Source organism: Carassius auratus, chromosome 30 (genome assembly GCF_003368295.1).
Source record: "Carassius auratus strain Wakin chromosome 30, ASM336829v1, whole genome shotgun sequence".
In the NCBI taxonomy this organism is placed as follows: domain Eukaryota; kingdom Metazoa; phylum Chordata; class Actinopteri; order Cypriniformes; family Cyprinidae; genus Carassius; species Carassius auratus.
In genome coordinates this window covers 7,975,909-7,996,060 of record NC_039272.1, presented here as the reverse complement: position 1 = coordinate 7,996,060, position 20,152 = coordinate 7,975,909, and the positions used below count along the sequence as shown (strand labels likewise).

The window sequence follows — 20,152 nt, the reverse complement described above, 5'->3', positions numbered from 1 at the left end:
TTTTCTCAGAACACATCTTTCAGAGTAATCTCTCTGGTAATGGGGACATTTTATGTGTTGTATCATGCAGAGCACTAGTGAGCAACTGTGCTGGTATTATCAACATTTTGTTTTTCTCCCATAATGCAACAGTGGACTATGTAGCACAGAATACAGTAAGCAACACTGCGTTTGGAATTCTGCTGCATCTACTCTCCTCCATTCATTTTTGACATCAGCCAAGAGTGTGTCCATTTTGGTATTTGCTGCAACAGTACAAATTCCTGATCAGCCCCTTTTTTTTTGCCACTGCTGTAAAGAATTTAAAGCGACAGTGAAAACTGGGCCAAGCTGTCATCCCTGGGAAAACATCCACAGAGGATATGGTCCTTGACTGACACTTTATTTTCACCCTTGAAGCACTTTAGAGAGGATTAAATAGGCTGCTGAAGTGATGATTTGGCAGGTTTTTTGACATTTTCCACAGTTCATTGGTTACATGATCTCAGCACGTCCTGTTACAGATACCGGCTCTGCAGGTAGAAACTGAACGAGAGATGCAGTGACTGCTGACTGCAGTTTTTATGCCTTTGTGTGCTTGTGTTTTGGTGTGTGCTAGGTCTTTTGGGACGAAGCTGGACTGGGGCTTTTCCCTCTTTCTCTCTGAGGGATTAGTGTAGTCTCATTTATGGAGCAGCTAATCAGCAGGCTAGTCTTCTTATCCCTTCACTTCCAGGACTCTTATAGGCAGCAGGATACATGTGCAGAGCACACAGCTCTCAAGGACACAAACACAGCAGTTTCTCTCTCTTCTAAAGGGCATGTTATTTATGGATTTATATGATTAATTTAATATTAATATATTGAACAATATAAGAAGTTATTATTATTATTATTATTATTATTATTATAAAATCACGCATTTTTTTCATATTATGGGTTCTTTGTAGACTAACATTCTAAGTGTGCATCAGGGAACAAAATAAAACAGTCTGAAATTAAACAGTCTGTTTGAACTGGGTGATTTACTATTAGGTTTAAAGAGCTGTACTTTCTTATTGAACTGTTGAGTGTCATTTAAATAGTGGAAATATATCAGCACATTCATAAACACTGATTCTTTTTCTTGAGTGGACTGCAGAATGCTACTAGGCTACCATTTAGTGGATCCCTCAGGCTAATAATAGGTCTACTCATCTGTAGCGTTTGGAAACTCTCTCTTCTCATCTGTCTATTGTCCTGACAGAGTATGAAGGAGATAATGTTGCAGTTTGTTCGTTGCCTTCTGTTTCCTTTTCGAAAATAACCATTTAATTGTCGCATTGCACAAAATGTAGTTAGACTTCACTGATGTAGCTGATAGCTGGAATGATTGTTGCTCAGATCTGTACATTTCCATGAGTGGGCTTGAGTGTGTCCTCATTAAAAAGTCAGCAGAGGGTTTCTTTTACCAGCCTTAATCTGAGCCTTGTTTCAGATATGAGTGACCTCCCTGCTCGACACTTGCTCCAAATTACTTCCTCAGCACAGCTGCTTACAGTCATGGTCCAAAGGCTTTGGTTCACTGTCTAATTTGGGAAACTGTACAATGTTCATCTTGCTCATACATTGCCAAATTTGGTTGTCAGTAAGGGGTTTGAAAGAAACACCACAAACTAGTCTCATAGTCTCACAGGGCCAGACTTTTGCCCGGCATAAAGTCGGTAGCACTTTCAGAGCTTATTCTGGCCATGAACAACTGCTTTAGTCTGGACAGTGACACCACTAGTGTGTCTTTTATCTGACCTTTAAAGTTGGTTTCTGAAATTCATATTTATGCATGTGACAGACAGTGCAAGCCAAAACAATATACAGGGCATGGAATATGTGAAAAAACTTTGTTATAGAAGTACTGCTGATGTTATTTATTTAGAAAGTTTCTAGGCTGTAGAGGAGAATCACATCTACGCAATATTACATATTAACTTGTCAGCGTGTAGCTTGTTTGCTGTTGCCTTTTTTACATTTAAGTGCTGTAAAACAAGCTGCAGTTGGGATTTTTTTCTTTAGCTTGCAATATTTCGTTTTTTCGGTCTGAAGGCCGATCAGCTACTTTGTGAACCACTCTATGATCGCGGTGGTAGACTGCCGGCACAGCATTTAAATCCAGATTGCAGATTATGAGACAATTACAAATCAGGCTTTCCAGGATGTGGGCTGCTGTTGAAACCACATGTAGAGGCTAACAAACCAGCAATGACCTGTCCTTGTTAGCCAGTAATATTTCCCTATAATGATGTTATCAGCGAACATTAGGGCTGGGTATTGACACAGATTTCACTAATAGATTTGATTCTGATTCACAAGCACATTACAGTACATGTCCATTTTTCTTCTCTATCAACAAATGCTGTAAACTGGTGCTTGAAACACTGTGATGACATGATACATATCAGTAAGTAACTCAGCCCTTGTGAACATGTTGAGTTGCTCATTAAATCATAACCACAAGCTGTTATGATGACATATTTGGTACTCTTTTAGTACACGCACCCAGCAGCAGCCATCCATTAGTTTTCTCTGTTACTGTTGCCGGCCATATTTGATTCTGTTCTTTGGCTCGTCGTTGTGTTGTGCTTGCCAAGACAACAGTGAAAGATGAGAAAGCAGCCTCTTTTTATCTTCAGTCTACTGTACTGCACCTACTCGGGTGCCATGTCCTCAGGCCCGATTGATTTTCCTCAGAGGCATTTGTCTAGCATTTGCATAAGTCATTCTGGCTAATACCCTATCCACCGTCGCTCTCTATTACTTTGACTGGTAAATCTGTGATTTCCATGAAGGGGCTGCATTTCAGGGTGATTGCAAAAGACTACTGCATTATGACATTGTGAATTGTGAGTTTTGTTTTGAGTCTCTATCCAAGTGTCTGGTGCTTCTCTCACCTAATTCTGTTTTTGGAAGTGTTTCTTGGTGTGTTGTTGTTGTGTAATATTCCATACAAAAGACTCAAGACGGTTCACTCGTATTGCTATGAATGGGAGCTGCAACATCATGCAGAGTGCTGCAGGGATGACAAAAAACATATAAACTGAAAAATCACATATATCACTTCTAGTTCCATAATCCCTTTGCGTCTGGTGATTGTATTTAGGCTTCAGAATTCCTACATCCATTTGTGAATGTAAGTGTGAATGTGAAGATGATAACATGTATAAGACGATTGACAAAATGTATAAGAACCTTTTGTTGGTCACAGAGCTTATTTTCTGCAGTAATCCAAAAGCCATTTGAAAAATCCTATTGTGTCTATCGCCAATAGCAAAAATGCTTTAAAAGCAGTTGATTGACCATGTTGGATGCATACCAGTTCAAAACATCCCTATTTAAAACAAACAAAAACACTTTAGCAACTGCGAAACAATGCCAAATTAACATTTTGTGTCATAAAATGCAATAGAAAATTGTTTGTGTTTATGCCTGTGTTGTTAAGTGTATATAATTATCTGCCTTGAAATCAGTGCATTAATTATCTTGTTTTCTTCTTCTCACCGTGTGTTTACACTCTGCAGGAAGCAGATGGAGATGACAAGCTCCTTTTTCCTGGTGAGGGGGAAGGAGAACTAGAGGGCGACTCCAAAGCAGACACACCAGACGTGCCACCTTCCACAGATAACACTCCACAGTGTCTCAACAAAGCCCTAGAGGGCTTGTCATCTAGGTACCCATGATACTGCGCTCATGAGCAACTCCCCAAACAATCAACATCGGCATTAAGGACCTGTACGGAAGTTTAGGCCCCACATGGGCAACTACGAGTCTCTGATGTATCACAAACAGGTTGAACCAATTTTTGTGGGGGAAATAAGAAACCTGTACACTAATATTCTCTAAAAATTACCCTTTCCAAATATTTTTTTTGTGAAATCAGTGCCTTGTAAAAACTGATCTGGTAAATCTTTGAAAGCTGACACATAACCTTAAAGCCAAGTGTATCGCTCAGCTATTCACTTCTAATTCTGATCAATAAGACAGACTCTAGTGATATTTGATATGCAGATGAGGTTAGGGGTCGGTCAAAAGGAAATGGGCCCTCAAAGAGATTAAACGGGATCTTTATTAGGAACAACCCTAATCCTTGTCAGTTTTGCTGTTGTGTTGGTGGGATTTGCTGCAGACTTTTTAAAAGACCGCAGAGGCGCTGGTCCAGTGACATGCCTGAATGCCGGCGCCTGGCTACCCACCACATTTTGTGATGATGCTGCACTTTTGTTCCCACTCTCGCTCCCCGTTCTCTTTCTCTCCATTGACAAATTCCCTCCCATTCTTTTCAGTGGCTTGCATGAGTTGTGGCCCCTGCAAACAGTTCATCACGCTGTGGGCCAGAAAACGAAGAATTCGCATCTCTCGCGAAGCCCCATTTATTACATTTATGGCACCATCGGCATAAATCTATCCCATCAGTTTTGTTCTCACAAAGCGCAGAGGATCATAAATACATCTTGAATGTTCAACACTGAAGCTTAAATCGAACTGATATTATTATTATTTGTCATGCAGTAGATCATTCTGCTCGAGCCATTTCATTCAGTTAAGAAATCCCTAGGTCTTCAGCTAAACTTCTCACACAGCTTCATTTCCACCTCTTTCACAGGCTTTTAGTACATTTCCAAGTAAACACAAAGGGAAAATGTCATCTATACCCTTAACAGTATAAATGTATTTTCATGGACAGGACAGGTTTGCTGGGAAATTGATTTTAATTGTAATTTTATTTGTATTTATTTTGATCTCAACAGGTGGAAGAACTGGTGGATAAGAGGCATATTGTCATTGACTATGATCATTGGCTTCTTTCTTATCATCTATTTGGGACCCATTATGCTTATATTAGTGGTAAGTGTGAGTACAAAACATCTATGTATCGCGCAAACAAAGTTAACAAGACAAACACACTGACCCCTGGCTAGCCAACATTTGTGGTTACTATAGAGAGCAACGTTTTACAAAACATTTCATCTGTCCTCCTACAAAGCCTTTGGGCCACATACTGTCATTTTAGCTGATTTATAACCCGACCTGATTTGACATCATATAAAAATACCAGTAAAACCCCTACAGTGTTTTAACAAGACATTTGACAGAAATTTCAAAAGTGTGTGTTCAGCTCTTACAACATACTTATTTTTTATTACAGCTTACTTTTCTTTATCTTTTGTTATAGGTTATGGGTGTTCAGATCAAGTGTTTTCATGAGATTATAACCATTGGCTACAGAGTTTACCATTCCTATCATCTACCATGGTTTAGGACTCTTAGCTGGTAAGTGAAATGCTGTCTGTGTACTTGTAGGTATCATTTTAAGCTTTCCTTTCACCCCTTATCTCTCCACCCTTCCCCCTACTCTCCGATTCATGCACTTCACATTCATTTACGGACAGCCAACTACAAACAAACACACACCCACTCTCTCACGTTTTTCCAGTTGCCTTTTGTCATAGATAAAGTAGTGATTAACTGGACTTGAGCAAAGTGCACTTCCATGTTGGAACCTAGCATAAAGTACACCCCACCTGCAGGCTTTGTCCAAACAAAACAAGATGAAAACCAAGCAGCCGAAAGGGGCCATGTATTATTTCCATCAAATACATTTATTTCCCTTAAATCTTCAGACCTTGACACAAATGCACCTTGTATTTCAGGTACTTCTTGATTTGTGTGAACTACTTCTTTTATGGCGAGACAGTGGCTGATTATTTCGGCGCACTCGTCCGAAGGGAGGAACCTTTGCAGTTCCTTGTGCGTTATCATCGGTTTATTTCTTTTGCACTGTATTTATCAGGTGAGTGTAACTCGCATTAAACACTCCACTGAAACTTTTATGACCCTAGGTCAAAAGCCCTCAGTGCACACTTGGCTTTATTGCTTAGTTTATATTTTGTTTGTAGATTATATATATCGAATTGTATTCAAATTGATTGTATGCTTGGTCACTAATTATATTAATATGCTGTTGCTCTGTGCCAACAAGCTACTCATCTGTAGCTATGCTACCGTTCAAAGGTTTTTTATTTAACAAGCACACATAACTTGACCAAAATTAAAATAAATTAAATTAAAATGTATGCATTTAGCAGAAACTTTTATCCAAAGCTACTTACAGTGCATTCAGGCTATCAATTTTACCTATCATGTGTTCCCAAGGAAGCGAACCCCCAACCTTGCGCTTGATAAGGCAATGCTCTACCAATTGAATTGTAGCATACGTATAGCACAACCTTGAATGAAAATGATACATTTTATAATGTTTTAATATTTGTGCAGACTTTTTGCTTTAATGACAGCATCATGAATTGCATGAACTTCACAAATTTGTATAAAAACCACATGAGTTCGGACCAGCTCAGGGCCATGACAGAGTAGATGTACAGTAGATACGTCTCCGTTATGGCCATGAATGCACAGCATGCTGGCAGCTGTTGCAGGGTTCTCTCTCTGCAGTCATTTATTCTCACTAAACTTTGCTCTCTCTCCAGCACTGCTTAATGGTCATCATCATAGAGAATATATAAGTCAGAATTTACAGTATAAGACATAACCCAGTGCGTTTGTCGTAGAAGTTTCTTTCTAGAATGTACAAAAACAAAATAACTGTCTGTGCTGCTTTCATAACAGTGATATGGAAGCTTTCCAAAACAAAAATTGACAAACTAATGCTTGTGTGCTGTCTTTCAAATACATCTCTTTAAATGCAAATCAGGATGATACAGTAAACAGTGACAAGGTTTATAAAATCTTCTGTATTGTTGGAAATTAACCGCATGTTATTTGCTTTTTACAGGTTTCTGCATGTTTGTACTGAGTTTAGTGAAGAAACATTACCGCCTGCAGTTTTATATGGTGTGTATCATTCATTTATATGCCAGCCAGAACTAAACTGTCCATTTCATTCACAGTCATGTGCATATCATATGTTGGGTCTTTGGATACTCAGTAGTCCCATGTCATAATATCACATTTAATGTTATATTTCTGTATAATGAGTTCACATTTAGATACACTGGCCATTGTGAAAGTATTGCAAATAATGTGGAAAAATTAGTCATTGCATGCCATATATATTAACAGTGTATGCAAGGCAAAACTTGTATTACTTTTATTCTGGTCTAGTGCTGAAATGTGGGTTTCATGAACCTTTAGCATACAGACTTTTGTAGATCGTTTTAGTATTTAGTGTCCTTTTGAAAAGTGCCCCTATTATGCCTTTTCGACTATAACCTTTCATGCAATGTGTCATGTAGCTGTATGTGAACATAAACTATCTGCAAAGTCGTGAAGCCGACAGTGCACAATAGATAAAGTTATTGTCTGTCAAAAAAAGAATCGGCTCGCAATCACCTAAACGAAGTCGTCAGGAATTTGAATCTAATTCTGTTACGGCTCTACGTCACAAAGTAACACATTTGCATAATGTCCGCCCACATTTTACGTCGCCAACTTGCATGCCCACAAACGCATTTACAGTTCTGTGTGGTTTACATTATTTCAAGAATCGTTCTATGGCTCTGGACTAATCACAAAAGACTGCTCCATTTGAGCAATCACAGCAGAGAGGGCTCACGGAAAGGAGGGGTTCAGAGAGACTAATTCTTTGAACTGCTTCGCACGAGTCGTTTATGAGTAATTTAGAACGAGGTAAAATTAAATCTTATTTCTGAGAAAACAAGTGTTTTTTTGACCTTGCATGCATGTAAATCTGTTTTAGGAGTCTCATAAAACAATATTAGCAACCTTAAAAATGGCACAATAGGGGCACTTAACAAACGTTCACACATTCGAGGTCAGAGCAGTTTTTTTGAAAGTCTCGCATGCTCACCAAAGCTGCATTAATTTGATCAGATTAATTTGAAACAGTTAAAAACAGTAAAATTGTGAAATATGATTATAATTTGAAAAAAAAACTTTTCTATTTGAATATATTTTCAAGTTTATTTTTTTCCTGTAATTGCAAAGCTGGGTTTTCAGCAGCCGTTACTGAAAAGTCAGTTTTTGTTGAAACTGTGATATATACTTTTTTCAAAAGAACTGCATATGAATTGGAAATATATATACATGTAATTTGTAACATATTAAATATAATTACTGTAAATGTTTATCAATTTAATGTCCCTTTGCTGAAGAAAATAATTTTCACCATTCAGAATGCAATAGAAATAATGATGCTCACAATTAGTGTCATCACAACAGTGATGGTGGCTCTGATGCTGCTTTTTATTGGCAAAACCCAAATTCAAACTGATGCCTTGCTTGCCCTTATATTTCCTTCAAGACATGCAAACTTAGTTTTGATGTTGATTTTTGGTTATGTATTAACCAAAGTGTTGAGCTTTTGAGCTGAGTCCAGCTACAGTGGTTCAGAATCTCTAATAATAGCTTTGAACTGTGACTTACTTCTTCATTTCAACCATTGATGTCAGCAAACTGTCATTCCCTTTGTGAGTGTGGTCACACCCATTCCACATGAACTTAAAAAGAAACTAATGAAACACTCAGCAGCCAAATAGCATTTAGTATTTAAAAATTAAGAATGTATGTCTATTTGTGTATAATTTTATAGTCTTAGTACAAACTTCTGTATTATCGTTTGAGGAAGAAAAAAAAACATTTGAACAAAAAACAATTTTCTTCTTTTTTTTTTTTGGATATGTGCCATAACTTGCTTTGCATTATCATTGTTTGAGTGAGTAGATAACATTTCGATGGTTCACTCTGTTTGTGTGTGTCTGTGTGGATGGCCATTGTGTGTGTGTGTGAATTGTGTTTGTGCTTGCCATTCCAGTTTGCTTGGACCCATGTGACCTTGTTGATTGTGGTGACTCAGTCACATCTGGTTATTCAGAACCTGTTTGAGGGAATGATCTGGTAAGCCCACCTGACCTGACAGACCTGTCTGAAGTTTCACCTCACTCCTACTTGAGTTTCTCAAGCTGCATTCCTGTGTTTCCTGATGTTCCACATGATAACTTGCTGCTCAATGGAGAGCAGAAAAACTCATTTTTTAGTTACATTTATTAAAATGTACATTCTAATCCTTTAAAATAATCAGTAATGTAAATGAATCTCCTACAGTATGTGTTTGTAAAATAAAACAAATTTGTTCTCTAGGTTTATTGTTCCCATCTCTATTGTGATCTGTAATGACATCATGGCCTACATATTTGGCTTCTTTTTTGGAAGAACTCCACTGATTAAGGTGAACCTGTGATATTTGCATGGTAGATGTTTCCTAGCAGCACTAAACATTTCTGAACATTTTCTGAACTAATGTGTACCATAATTACCATAATTGAATGCATTGTGGATGAAAATGATCTCATCTCAAACCCTGTTTGCTCTCTCTTCCAGCTCTCCCCAAAGAAGACCTGGGAAGGATTCATTGGGGGATTCTTTGCAACAGTGGTCTTGAGTTTCTTTGTAAGTCACCATTAGACCTTTGAGCATCCATTACCCAGTCTTCATATGTTATATGTACATGTACATGCATTGTTTTGACTGTTGTCATTCACATCGATTGGTCGATTATGTACAATGTCTGCACGCTATTGGTCAAACTACTTTTCAGTCATTACCTTAAGCAAGTATGAAAACAAAGTGAAAACAATTTAGAAATCCCAGCCAGGACATGTATGCTCACCCTACTTTCAGTCAAAACCAACAACTGTCATATTGCCCCATAACCCTCATGGTATTGTGTAACAACTAAAACCTTTATGTCTGCCTCCTATTCCAGTTTGCGTACCTGCTATCCCAGTACCAGTACTTTGTTTGTCCAGTAGAATACAACAGTGAGACAAACCGCTTTGCAGTGGAGTGTGAGCCCTCAAATCTGTTCATGATTCAGGAATACACACTTCCTGCAGTGGTGCAAAATGCAGTTAGATGGGTGAGTACATGAAAGGCCAAAACTACATACTGCAACCTAAAAGATTGTGGCCTAAATATAATAATTAAGAGGGTTGTTTTATTCCTGAATCCTTTTTTTGTAAAACTATTGTTTATGTAGTATTAACTAATAATTATGTGTACGTCTTTCTTGTTTCTGCAGAAAACGGTGAACCTTTACCCATTTCAGATCCACAGTATTGCGCTCTCTACGTTCGCCTCTCTGATCGGGCCATTTGGTGGATTCTTTGCCAGTGGCTTCAAACGAGCTTTCAAGATTAAAGTTGGTTCACTTTCAGCAGAAGTCACACATAAACCCTTGAATTTGTATCTTTTGGTATTTACCTAGTTTGAGTTACCGTTACACTGTGAGCTTGTGATTTATTTTTTATTTTGTAGGACTTTGCAGACACCATTCCTGGGCATGGTGGAATAATGGATCGTTTTGACTGTCAGTATCTGATGGCAACATTTGTTCATGTTTACATAACAAGTTTTATCAGGTGAGGAACTCGGGTGACCTCTCAACTTATTTGGTTACCCTTCATCCTTTCAAAAGAATATTACCTATCAAAATCGACAAAATAGTCTCTACACACAAAAAAAAAAAAAAAAAAAAAATATATATATATATATATATATATATATATATATATATATATATATATATATATATTTTGACCCACTTTGACCGACAAATTCATTGAATTTGCATTGAAAATATTTTTTGGTCCAAAAATAGCAAAAACTACGACTTTATTCATCATTGTCTTCGCTTCCGTGTCTGTTGTGAAAGAGTTCAAACAAAGCAGTTTGTGATATCTGGTTTGCGAACGAATCATTTGATGTAACTGGATCTTTTTGAACCAGTTCACCAAATTGAACTGAATCGTTTTAAAACGTTCGTGTCTCCAATACGCTTTAATCCACAAATGACTTAAGCTGTTAACTTTTTTAATATGGCTGACACTCCGAGTTAAAACAAACTAATATCCCAGAGTAATTCATGTACTCAAACAGTACACTGACTGAACTGCTGTGAAGAGAGAACTGAAGATGAACACAAGGCCGAGCCAGATAACGAACAACTTTAATGAACTAACCCTTTAATTTGTAAATTATTCTATTTAAATAGACTTTAAAGTTTAAACCAACATTGACATTATCATGTCTTGAAGGTACTTTAGAGTGGCAATTACATGTAAACAAACAATATTTGTATTATTAGTAGTGCTGTCAAACGAATAATTGTTTTTGTTTACATAATATATGAGTGTGTACTGTGTATATTTATGTATATATTTAAGAAAAATATGTTATGTTTATATATTAAGTATATTTATATAGAATATAAAATATAGTGGTCAAATGATTAATCACATCCAAAATAAAAGTATTTGTTTACATAATGTGTGTGTGTACTGTATATATTTATTAAGTATACATAAAAAAACACATACAGCATATATTTAGAAAGTATTTACATGTATATATTTATATTCATATCAATTATATCATATATAATTATATTTAATATTTAAACATAACAAATTCATTTAAAATATATACATGAGTGTGTATTTATAGTTACATAATATACACAGTACATACACATATATAAACAAAAACTTTTATTTTGGATGTGATTAATCAGGATTAATCGTTTGACAGCACTAAAAAATATAAATATATCAATTAATATACATGTAGATATTTTCAAAATATATTTTGAATGTGTGTGTGTATTTATACATTCATAATAAACATAGTACACATACATTTATTATGTAAACAAAAACTTTTATTTTGGATGTGATTAATCGTTTGACAGCACTAATTATAATCAGATATATTGACAGATATATTCATATATTATTTTATTTATATTATTTGTGTCCATATACAGCTTCAGTATATATATTGTATAATTCTACATGGAAATATCTTCTGTTTTATTATATTTTTATTTCATAGAGCGAGAGAGTGAGATTTTTTTTTCTATTTTATTCTATTTTAATACACGTACACACACACACACACACACACACACAAAGTATATCTTTTTATCAATTAACATATTTTTATAAGTCTACTGTATATTGTTATTATATTTTATTTCTTATTGTGTCCAATGTTGAGTTTATTGTTGCACTGTGAAATAGGGATGTTGGAGCAGGTCACATATATATATTATTTTTTAAAAACCATAAAGCGTTTAAGTTCAAAAACATATATTTTCACTTGTCATACATTGCAGAAATAACTATTATTTAGCATTTTGATTTCAATGCCAGAGTAGTGCACACAGGAAGCATGTTTGACACTGGACACCTTTTTTTCTTCTTTTTTCCCAGGGGGCCGAACCCCAGTAAGGTTTTACAGCAGTTGCTTGTCCTGCAACCAGAGCAACAACTCGGCATCTTCAATACACTACGCAACCTCTTACGAGAAAAGGGCATGCTGCCCCCTGCTGTGGAGGAAGCCCAATAACAGATGTGTCCAGCTGGTGTCCTGTTGAACTCAGTAAGCATTCACCCACGAGTGTGAAGGCACAAGCACCCTCCCAACCGACCTGGAGCTCCCATTCAGTGAGAGAGAGTGACACCCTGCAAACCAAACTCTCACATTTAACCCATTAGAAACTCACCAAATGAAGGAGCAAATGACCACAAGGGGGCGACACTGTTCTCTTAACATCAGAGGTCTTCCAATCAACAACCATGCTAAATAAAAGATTCAAGCACATGGTAAGTGAATGTATAGCACTACAGGAAGGGGGATGACATTGTACAGATTTTGTGATTCTGGCCTGGTCTGCAAAGTCAACAACTCATGGTGGTGGCTTTAGGTTTTTGAGATGCCATAATACTCATGGTTAACCTTTAAATGTGAGTTTAATTTTAACAGGGGTCCTAAACTCAAAGCATTACAAAACAGTGAGTCTGAAACAGAAGCATGTTTGTAAGTCTTACTGTTACGGCTTAAAATAGCCATGTTCCCTTTCCCATGACTCAGTGTGTTTGTGTGAGTGTGTACATATCATCATATGTATTATTGTACATAGATATTATACACTAGATCACATATAGAGAGAGATTATACATTTATTAATATAATATATAAGGCTTAACAAATTCTATAAAATAGTAAGTTAGTAAAATATGCAAAAAGACCTAAACTTGTCTTATTTTCTTTAATCTAGCATGAGAGAAACAGCCTTTTTGAGGAGGTGATTTGCTGTGTTCCTGTCCGTGACCATTGGTTTTAGTTGCACTGTAACTACACGAGTCGAAAGATTCAATTCGCTTTTCAGGTTTTCATATCAAAAAGCACTGGTGCTTTGAGTAGATATCCAATAATTGACAATATGTTATTAGATTGTATGTGCTTTTTTATTATTATACTATGTTTTAGTATCCTCCTTGAAATATTGTTTTTAGCTACTCATTTTTAAAAACCTTACTTATTATTTTAATTTGTTGAAATCTTACTGAATTCTTTACCAAACACATGTGTACCAAAGCACTGTCAATTTTGCTGTGAAACAAAAAAAAACTAAAACACTAAATATCGCACCACAATTAACATTGTCAAATGCTACAATCTTGCAGTTGAAAACAATCCTATAAAAGATTGAACAAATTAGATCTTGATTTAGGCACTTGCATGAACAAAAATAACATTACTACAGGTTATCATCACACTTTAGGCTTTTAGTTAAAAGAAGTAGGTTTGTAATAACCTGTGACCATCGCCCTAATTACAAATCGGGACTCAGTCATGTAGTTTGGGACCAGTTGTCGATGGGTGTATTGTAAAACAGACAAGTGTGACCCCTTACCTTAATTCATTCCTGTCTGCAATAGGTTTACGTTTCTTTCCTTCACATCTGCTGTCCAGTAGATGCAGCCATGTGAGAATCTTGTGATTGTAGTAATATGAATCCTATCAGACCAAAACGAGAATGCACTTCCAGTTGTCTGTAGCTTATTTTGTGGATGTCACGATATTGTATTAGTAATTTAGTTTTTTGAGAGCTGCTGTACAATTTAAGTTGTAATGTTGCCCAACATAATAATGTGCAAGCTTGCACTGTTAAGAGGTTTCACTGAAAATGGGTTTCAAATGACTTGCTCGTCATGGTTTTTGTTATTTGTGGTTTTAAAAAAATGGGAACTTTTATTTGTCTGTTTTGATTTTCAGATTTTTTTTTTTTTTAATACAATTTTTCAGTAGTAAATATTTACCAGAAGATAAAGAAAGTAATAAGTTATGGGCAATACTGGTGGAATTATTATTATTATTATTATTATGTTATTACACTTGGTGAATAAACTTCACTTTTGACTTTCTCTCAGTGTGGTCACATTCATTACATGATTTCAGTCTTCCACCAAAATTATAGTACTTCTGCAAGCAGCACTTGAGTTTATTCTCAAACGTGTATTTTTGTTTGTAGTTTAACAGTAAAATTTGGACTGAAACAGCTACAGTGGTTCACAAAACCAAAGCAGATTCCAAACAGACTGATAATGTGAAGGTAACAACAAAAATCAAGAAATTAAAATGCTTGACAAGAACACTTTACATACAACAATTTACAGTCAGTATGGTAAATAACATTTAGATGAAATACTTACAAAACAATCTCAAATACCACAAAACAAAATACCTCTTATAATGGCTTCAGCTTTTTATCATTATCTCTACATGCTCCATTCAGATCAGACTGTAAGTGCAACAGTGACTTCATTATTTAATCTAAGGTGCATCACCAGTTTCATTGTCAGATGAAATGAAGAGTAGATTTACACAAACACATTGACAGAGCATTCACCTAATGCATGTGGTTTGAGACGGGTTTTTGCGGTTACATGAAAGATTTCCTTGAACAGAATGTATAAAGACATGAAATGCAGCTCCAGAACAAAAGCATGAATAGTGCAAAATAGTTGATTAAAATAAAATAAAAAATATTAAGAACATAATTGTAATACTAAAACCAATATAACAGAACAAGCTAAAACACTTTTTTAGTTATTACTGATTGAACGAAGTGTAAACCTATGTAATTGTATTCACATTCAAATAAAAACATAAAAACATTGAGACAGTTTTAACATGCTAATAAATTCAAGGCTTAAAAACATTTTTGTGCATTTCTGTAAGGAGGAAAAAAAAGCTCACACTGAAGACTCATGAAGACCTCAATCACTTCCACAGTCTATTAAAGTAAATGCCTGATATGGACGTCTCCTACAGCACAACGCTATCAGCTGCAGTATTAATTCTAAACAAAAGCGCTGAGAATCTAGCCTAATCTTAATTTTAGTTTAAATGTTGAGGCGTTTTGTTCTTCTCCGTTCACTGCCTAAGTGACTATTTCATTAATGGGCAGATGTGAGTCCCCTTCCTCTACTGGAACTCTGTCCAAATCGTTCCTCGCAGGACAGAAGAGCCACCTGAGCAGCACCAGCGCCACACGGACCAGCAGCCTCAGTACAAGAAAAGCAAACGGTACACCAATCTCCATCATGTGAAAGATGGACGTGCTGAAGCGGCTCAGGACACAGGTGAAAACGAAGGTCCCGAGTGCCACGCAGGGGTAGAGCGAGAGCTTGGCCAACATAAAGGCGTGCTCTCGTCCACCGTAGCGCACATATGGGTGCAAAGTCTCGCGCTCTGTGAAAAGTGCCGTTACCCACATGGCTAGCTGGAACAGACCGGCGAAGAAGATGATGACGCAGCTTATCTGCACGGCCTCCAGCTCATTATGGGAGCCTCTGGGAAATTCATGCGTGAGCTGGTAGGCGAGCGGCAGGCCGCCCACGAAGGCCAGGGAGAACGTGTTGAAGAGGCCCATGAGGCGCGTGGCCTTTGTCACATGCAGGAAGAGAGAGTGATGAACGAACCAAAGCAGGCCGACAGTGGCGAAGGAACCGAAGTAGGCCAGGTACTCGGGACCATTCTCCTGAAGCGCAGCGACAAGGCTGTTGTCAAACTCTTTCTTCACCACAGACGGATCAGGTACGTTGTCTTCACTGTGTAAGACATTAAAGGGGTTATATGACGTTGCTTAAAAAGAATAGTATGTTGTGTATTTGGTGTAATGCAGTGTGTTTATGCGGTTTATTTTCCACATACTGTACACTATTGTTGCTCCTCTATGCCCTGCCTTTCTGAAACCTGTCGTGTTTTTTACAAAGCTCATCGTTCTGAAAAGCGAAGTGTATGCCAATTGGCCAGTGTATTGTGATTGGCTGAACACCTCAAGCGTGTGACGGAAATGTTACGGCCCTTGCCATACTGTGATGATGTGTCCCGACGAGACAAAACCAATAAAACCCAATACAAACCAGGCATTTGTTGCATACAGTCGGGACTTAAATACTGATTATAATGACTTTTACTGTGTCTTTACATGTTGCATTGCATCGCACCACATAAACATAAAACCATGACTGCATTTGTCATTGAAGAAACGACAAACAACAAGCGCTACTCTACACTGCTCAAAAATCTGCCGCAAATCCTTTAAATTTGAAAACATACAGACTGAGTCAAAACACCCAGAATTGTAGTCTACTACCCCAGGTTCAGGAAACTGTCCTCCTTAAAATGCACTGCACACATCTGTATATTTGGATTGAACTCTTCTGGAACAGTGTTGTAAATTAACTTAACCAATGATTTCTAGTTGTGAATACCTACAACTATTGGCCTGTTGGATCCAGTAATGACAAAACTGCTTTGAAGGCATACAAACCAAATGTCTAAGATGAGCAGCGTGGCTACGATTGCATACACCCCATCACTGAAGGCCTCCACACGCTCTTTACTCAAAGGTTCACTGGGGTGGTAGGTGTAGAAGGGCACTGAATCTGGACTGTCTTCCACTTGACCTGAGGTTATTTAAAAACAAAAACCATATAATGCAGTTAGCAAGTGCTCCAATTACACTACAGTTCAAAAGTGTGGGATTTAATTTTTTTTTTTTTTTTGAGCAAGAATGCATTGAATAATGATTCATCAAAGAATCCTAAAGAATGTATATCTCAAGTTTCCGTAAAAATATGAAGCAGCACGACTGTTTCCAACATTGACTATGAGAACTGTCTTGGGCAGCCAATCGCCATTTTAGAATTATTTCTGAAAGATCATGTGACTGGTGACTGTAGTAGAGGCTGAATGAATTCAGAATAAAATATTCAAAATAAAAACTGTTATTTTAAACTGTAATAATATTTCACAATATTGCTGTTTTTACTGTATCTTTATCAAATATATGCAGCCTGGTGAACATTAAGTGACTTCTTTCAAAAACATTTGAGAAAATCCCACCAAACCCCAAACTTTTGAACAGGAGTTTATGTACAATGATAAAATATCTATGCATTGTAAGAATAAGAGAGTACAGTGTTGTGAGATCTTGCTCTTACCCCCGATGGCTTTATTCCCGATCCATTTTAAACACTGAGAGATGTATGGCAGGAATATGACAATAGCCAAAACAATGTAGGACTGCCCGAGGAAAAATACATAAATATTATTAATCAAAATATTATAATATGAAATATGTTATAATGTGTGTGATTTAAAAATATGTATATATTTTTGCCATGTATGCCTTTATTATGACAGGACAGATCAGAACTGACAGAAAGTGAAGTGGGAGAGAGAGGGGAAAGATCCTTGAATCAGGATCGAACTCGGGACGCCTGTAGCACAATGCCGCTGTATATCGGCGAAACTGCCCACAAGGCTAGCGGCGCCAACTAAACATTCTGTTTTTATAGCATAAAATAAACTGTATAAATTTAGCAGTAAATACATAGGCTGCCATAGTTTGTACTAATAAATCGTTTAAGCTCAATCCCTTACCACTTGGATAAGGATGACTGAAAAGACGCTGGCAAACAGACACATGATAGGAACCCTCATGATGATTTCAAGGATCCGTCTCTTATAATAAGCCTGATTCTCAGACATTTGGATCTGATCATTGAGAAGGAAAGGATGGCTGAATCCGTACAAGACAATCAAGGCCTAAAGACACAAAAACATTTTCAAATGAAACTCAAAGCATCTTCTGCTGGTTATGTTATTCAGCACATGCAAGTCTTCTCACCTGAATTAAACCAATCACCATGACACAAGCACAGAAGAGGAGGATGCCGAGGGTATTATTAGGGAATGTTGCCATGAGAGAGAACTAAAAGAAGACAAACAAAGAAAAAATAATCATGAAAAACAGTCATAAACAGGGAGGTTTCCCGTAAAGTCAAATAGTGCTGAACTAAGCAATCTTTCGGAACACCAGTAGAATGACTCACTGTGTATGGTAGAAAGGTTATAAGCATCATGCATGCCTGAAATAGAATAAAAATTGAAAAGTCACCACACACTTGAATATACAGCTACTTTCCATTCATTAAGAGGAATACTTTGGTAGGTGTTCTCACCAGGTTAAGCAGTGCAAGAGTGTCGTCAATGCGCTCAATGACTTGAAACAACCTAAAACCAAATGCTTAGTGAAATCATTGTGCAAATGAATGAAAACAGCAGTTCTATGAAGTTAATACTCGGTAGAGTGTAGTTCTTGAGGGCTCTCACCGGATATGTGCAGCCCAAGCAACAGTCACAATCAAAAACGTCATTAAGTAGACCGCAATCTTAGTAGTGAGCAAAGCCTGAAGACTCTGTTTCAGTTCCTGAATATAGAGAGATCGGTTAGGAAATAAAAAAACAATAAATGTGTGTTTAATTTGTAAGTCTTAAAGCAACAATTCACCCAAAAATGATTTTCATATCTTCACGTTTACATAAACCAGTGGTGATCAAACAAGGACCCCAAGATTTTAAAACCTGCAAGGTATTTCTTAAACATCTGCTAATGACTACTCAATTTAAAACTTCATTTACATAAAGCAGCGGTGGCAACAGATTTAAGTAATTTAAATAATTCGTTCATTTTCAGTTGTCCTGCTGCCCTCTGGAGGTGTGCTGAGGGCCCCGAGTGGGTCCCGGTTCCCTATTTGAAAACCACTGCTCTAACTAAACCAGTATGACTTCCTTCTTGGACACAAACATAGACAACAGGAAAGACATTGTACTTTATGTTGTGTTTGTCTGACTTCTGTGTACATCTCATGGTTATAGCTTAAAATGATGGTGTGTATAATGACTACATTTTCATTTTTGGGTGAACTATTCCTGGAAGGGTGGCATAATGCAACTTTTCACCTCATTATCCTGAAATTTTGTATGTGCAACAGGCAATATCTGTGAACACAAAAAAATAATGACACGCTTTAAACACATATAATCATACAGTATATATTTTATAAACCCGTCTTTGTTTGGAGCCCAGAGAACAGGTGATTAGAAAATGACAGAGGCTAGTCATACATTAGCGGACGTCGGTTAAAGAATGCATTAAACGCAGTAAAATGTCCCATTCTGTTTGTCTAAAGGCGGTCTGTCTGTGGGTTTCCTCACCATTACAGTGGCGATGATGGAGATGAGCGCATCACTGTAGGCGAGCAGGCGGTGTGATGACTGCGTGCTACTGTATCCGTCCTTCGACGACGCGACGCTCTCCAGAAAGGATTGCGAATGATTCCTCGGCGTCCGCATCTTCTCCATCTCCTCGTCATCGTGGTGCTCGATTATTTCGCTTTCATCGTTGTCTCCCATGACCGCGACGGAGTGTGGTGTCAGTGGACGGCGCAGGCATGAAGACACCGAAGTTCTGTTTGCAAACACCGATGACACACACATCAGCTGACCGGAAGTTTGCGAGGCCGTTTCCCAAACGGAAGGCTGGATCCTCCGGAGATCGCATTTCTTCGTATTATACGAAGTAATGTAATGTACAGTAATATTCTAATTTTCTGAGATACTGAATTTGGGGTTTTCCTTAGTTGACAGGTAACGTTATAATCATCAAAATGAAAAGATACAAACATTTGAAATATCAGTCTTTGTGTAATGAATGAATATAATATACACGTTTTACTTTTGAATGGAATTAGTGAAATAAATCAACTTTTGACTATATATATATATCCTATCGCAAAAAAAAAAAAAAAATTTCTCTTCGTCCATTTTCCCACAAAATGTGATTTGCCGTTTTTTACGATTATATATGAATCTGCGTTTAAACATAATGTTATGATGTCAACGACAAAATCAAATACTGAATTTTAAGAATGGATTGAGAAAAGACTAATGTTAATGGTTTGCATTATTA

General features: G+C 37.0%; 2 protein-coding genes across 2 annotated transcripts in view; one reads left to right on the top strand and one right to left on the bottom strand.

Moving 5' to 3' along the window:
- LOC113049943 (phosphatidate cytidylyltransferase 2-like) overlaps positions 1–14,252 on the top strand; it is a 19,338-nt gene extending 5,086 nt beyond the window's left edge. Inside the window, exons 3-14 of the mRNA XM_026212685.1 lie at positions 3,480–3,679; positions 4,758–4,854; positions 5,183–5,280; positions 5,661–5,800; positions 6,800–6,858; positions 8,798–8,880; positions 9,124–9,211; positions 9,364–9,432; positions 9,749–9,901; positions 10,064–10,183; positions 10,300–10,403; positions 12,255–14,252. Coding sequence (XP_026068470.1) covers positions 3,480–3,679; positions 4,758–4,854; positions 5,183–5,280; positions 5,661–5,800; positions 6,800–6,858; positions 8,798–8,880; positions 9,124–9,211; positions 9,364–9,432; positions 9,749–9,901; positions 10,064–10,183; positions 10,300–10,403; positions 12,255–12,390 — 1,347 coding nt within the window. The 3' untranslated portion in view covers positions 12,391–14,252. The remainder of the gene's footprint in view (positions 1–3,479; positions 3,680–4,757; positions 4,855–5,182; positions 5,281–5,660; positions 5,801–6,799; positions 6,859–8,797; positions 8,881–9,123; positions 9,212–9,363; positions 9,433–9,748; positions 9,902–10,063; positions 10,184–10,299; positions 10,404–12,254) is intronic.
- On the bottom strand, positions 14,119–19,741 carry LOC113049078 (endosomal/lysosomal potassium channel TMEM175-like). Its single transcript, XM_026211112.1, has 10 exons — positions 19,399–19,741; positions 19,144–19,182; positions 18,514–18,611; positions 18,363–18,414; positions 18,234–18,269; positions 18,029–18,112; positions 17,782–17,946; positions 17,340–17,421; positions 16,667–16,802; positions 14,119–15,941 (listed from the first exon to the last, which is right to left on the bottom strand). Exons 1-10 carry the CDS (start codon positions 19,678–19,680, stop codon positions 15,272–15,274), a joined length of 1,644 nt encoding a protein of 547 aa, XP_026066897.1. The 5' UTR covers positions 19,681–19,741; the 3' UTR covers positions 14,119–15,271.
- Between the last annotated feature and the right edge of the window lie 411 nt (positions 19,742–20,152).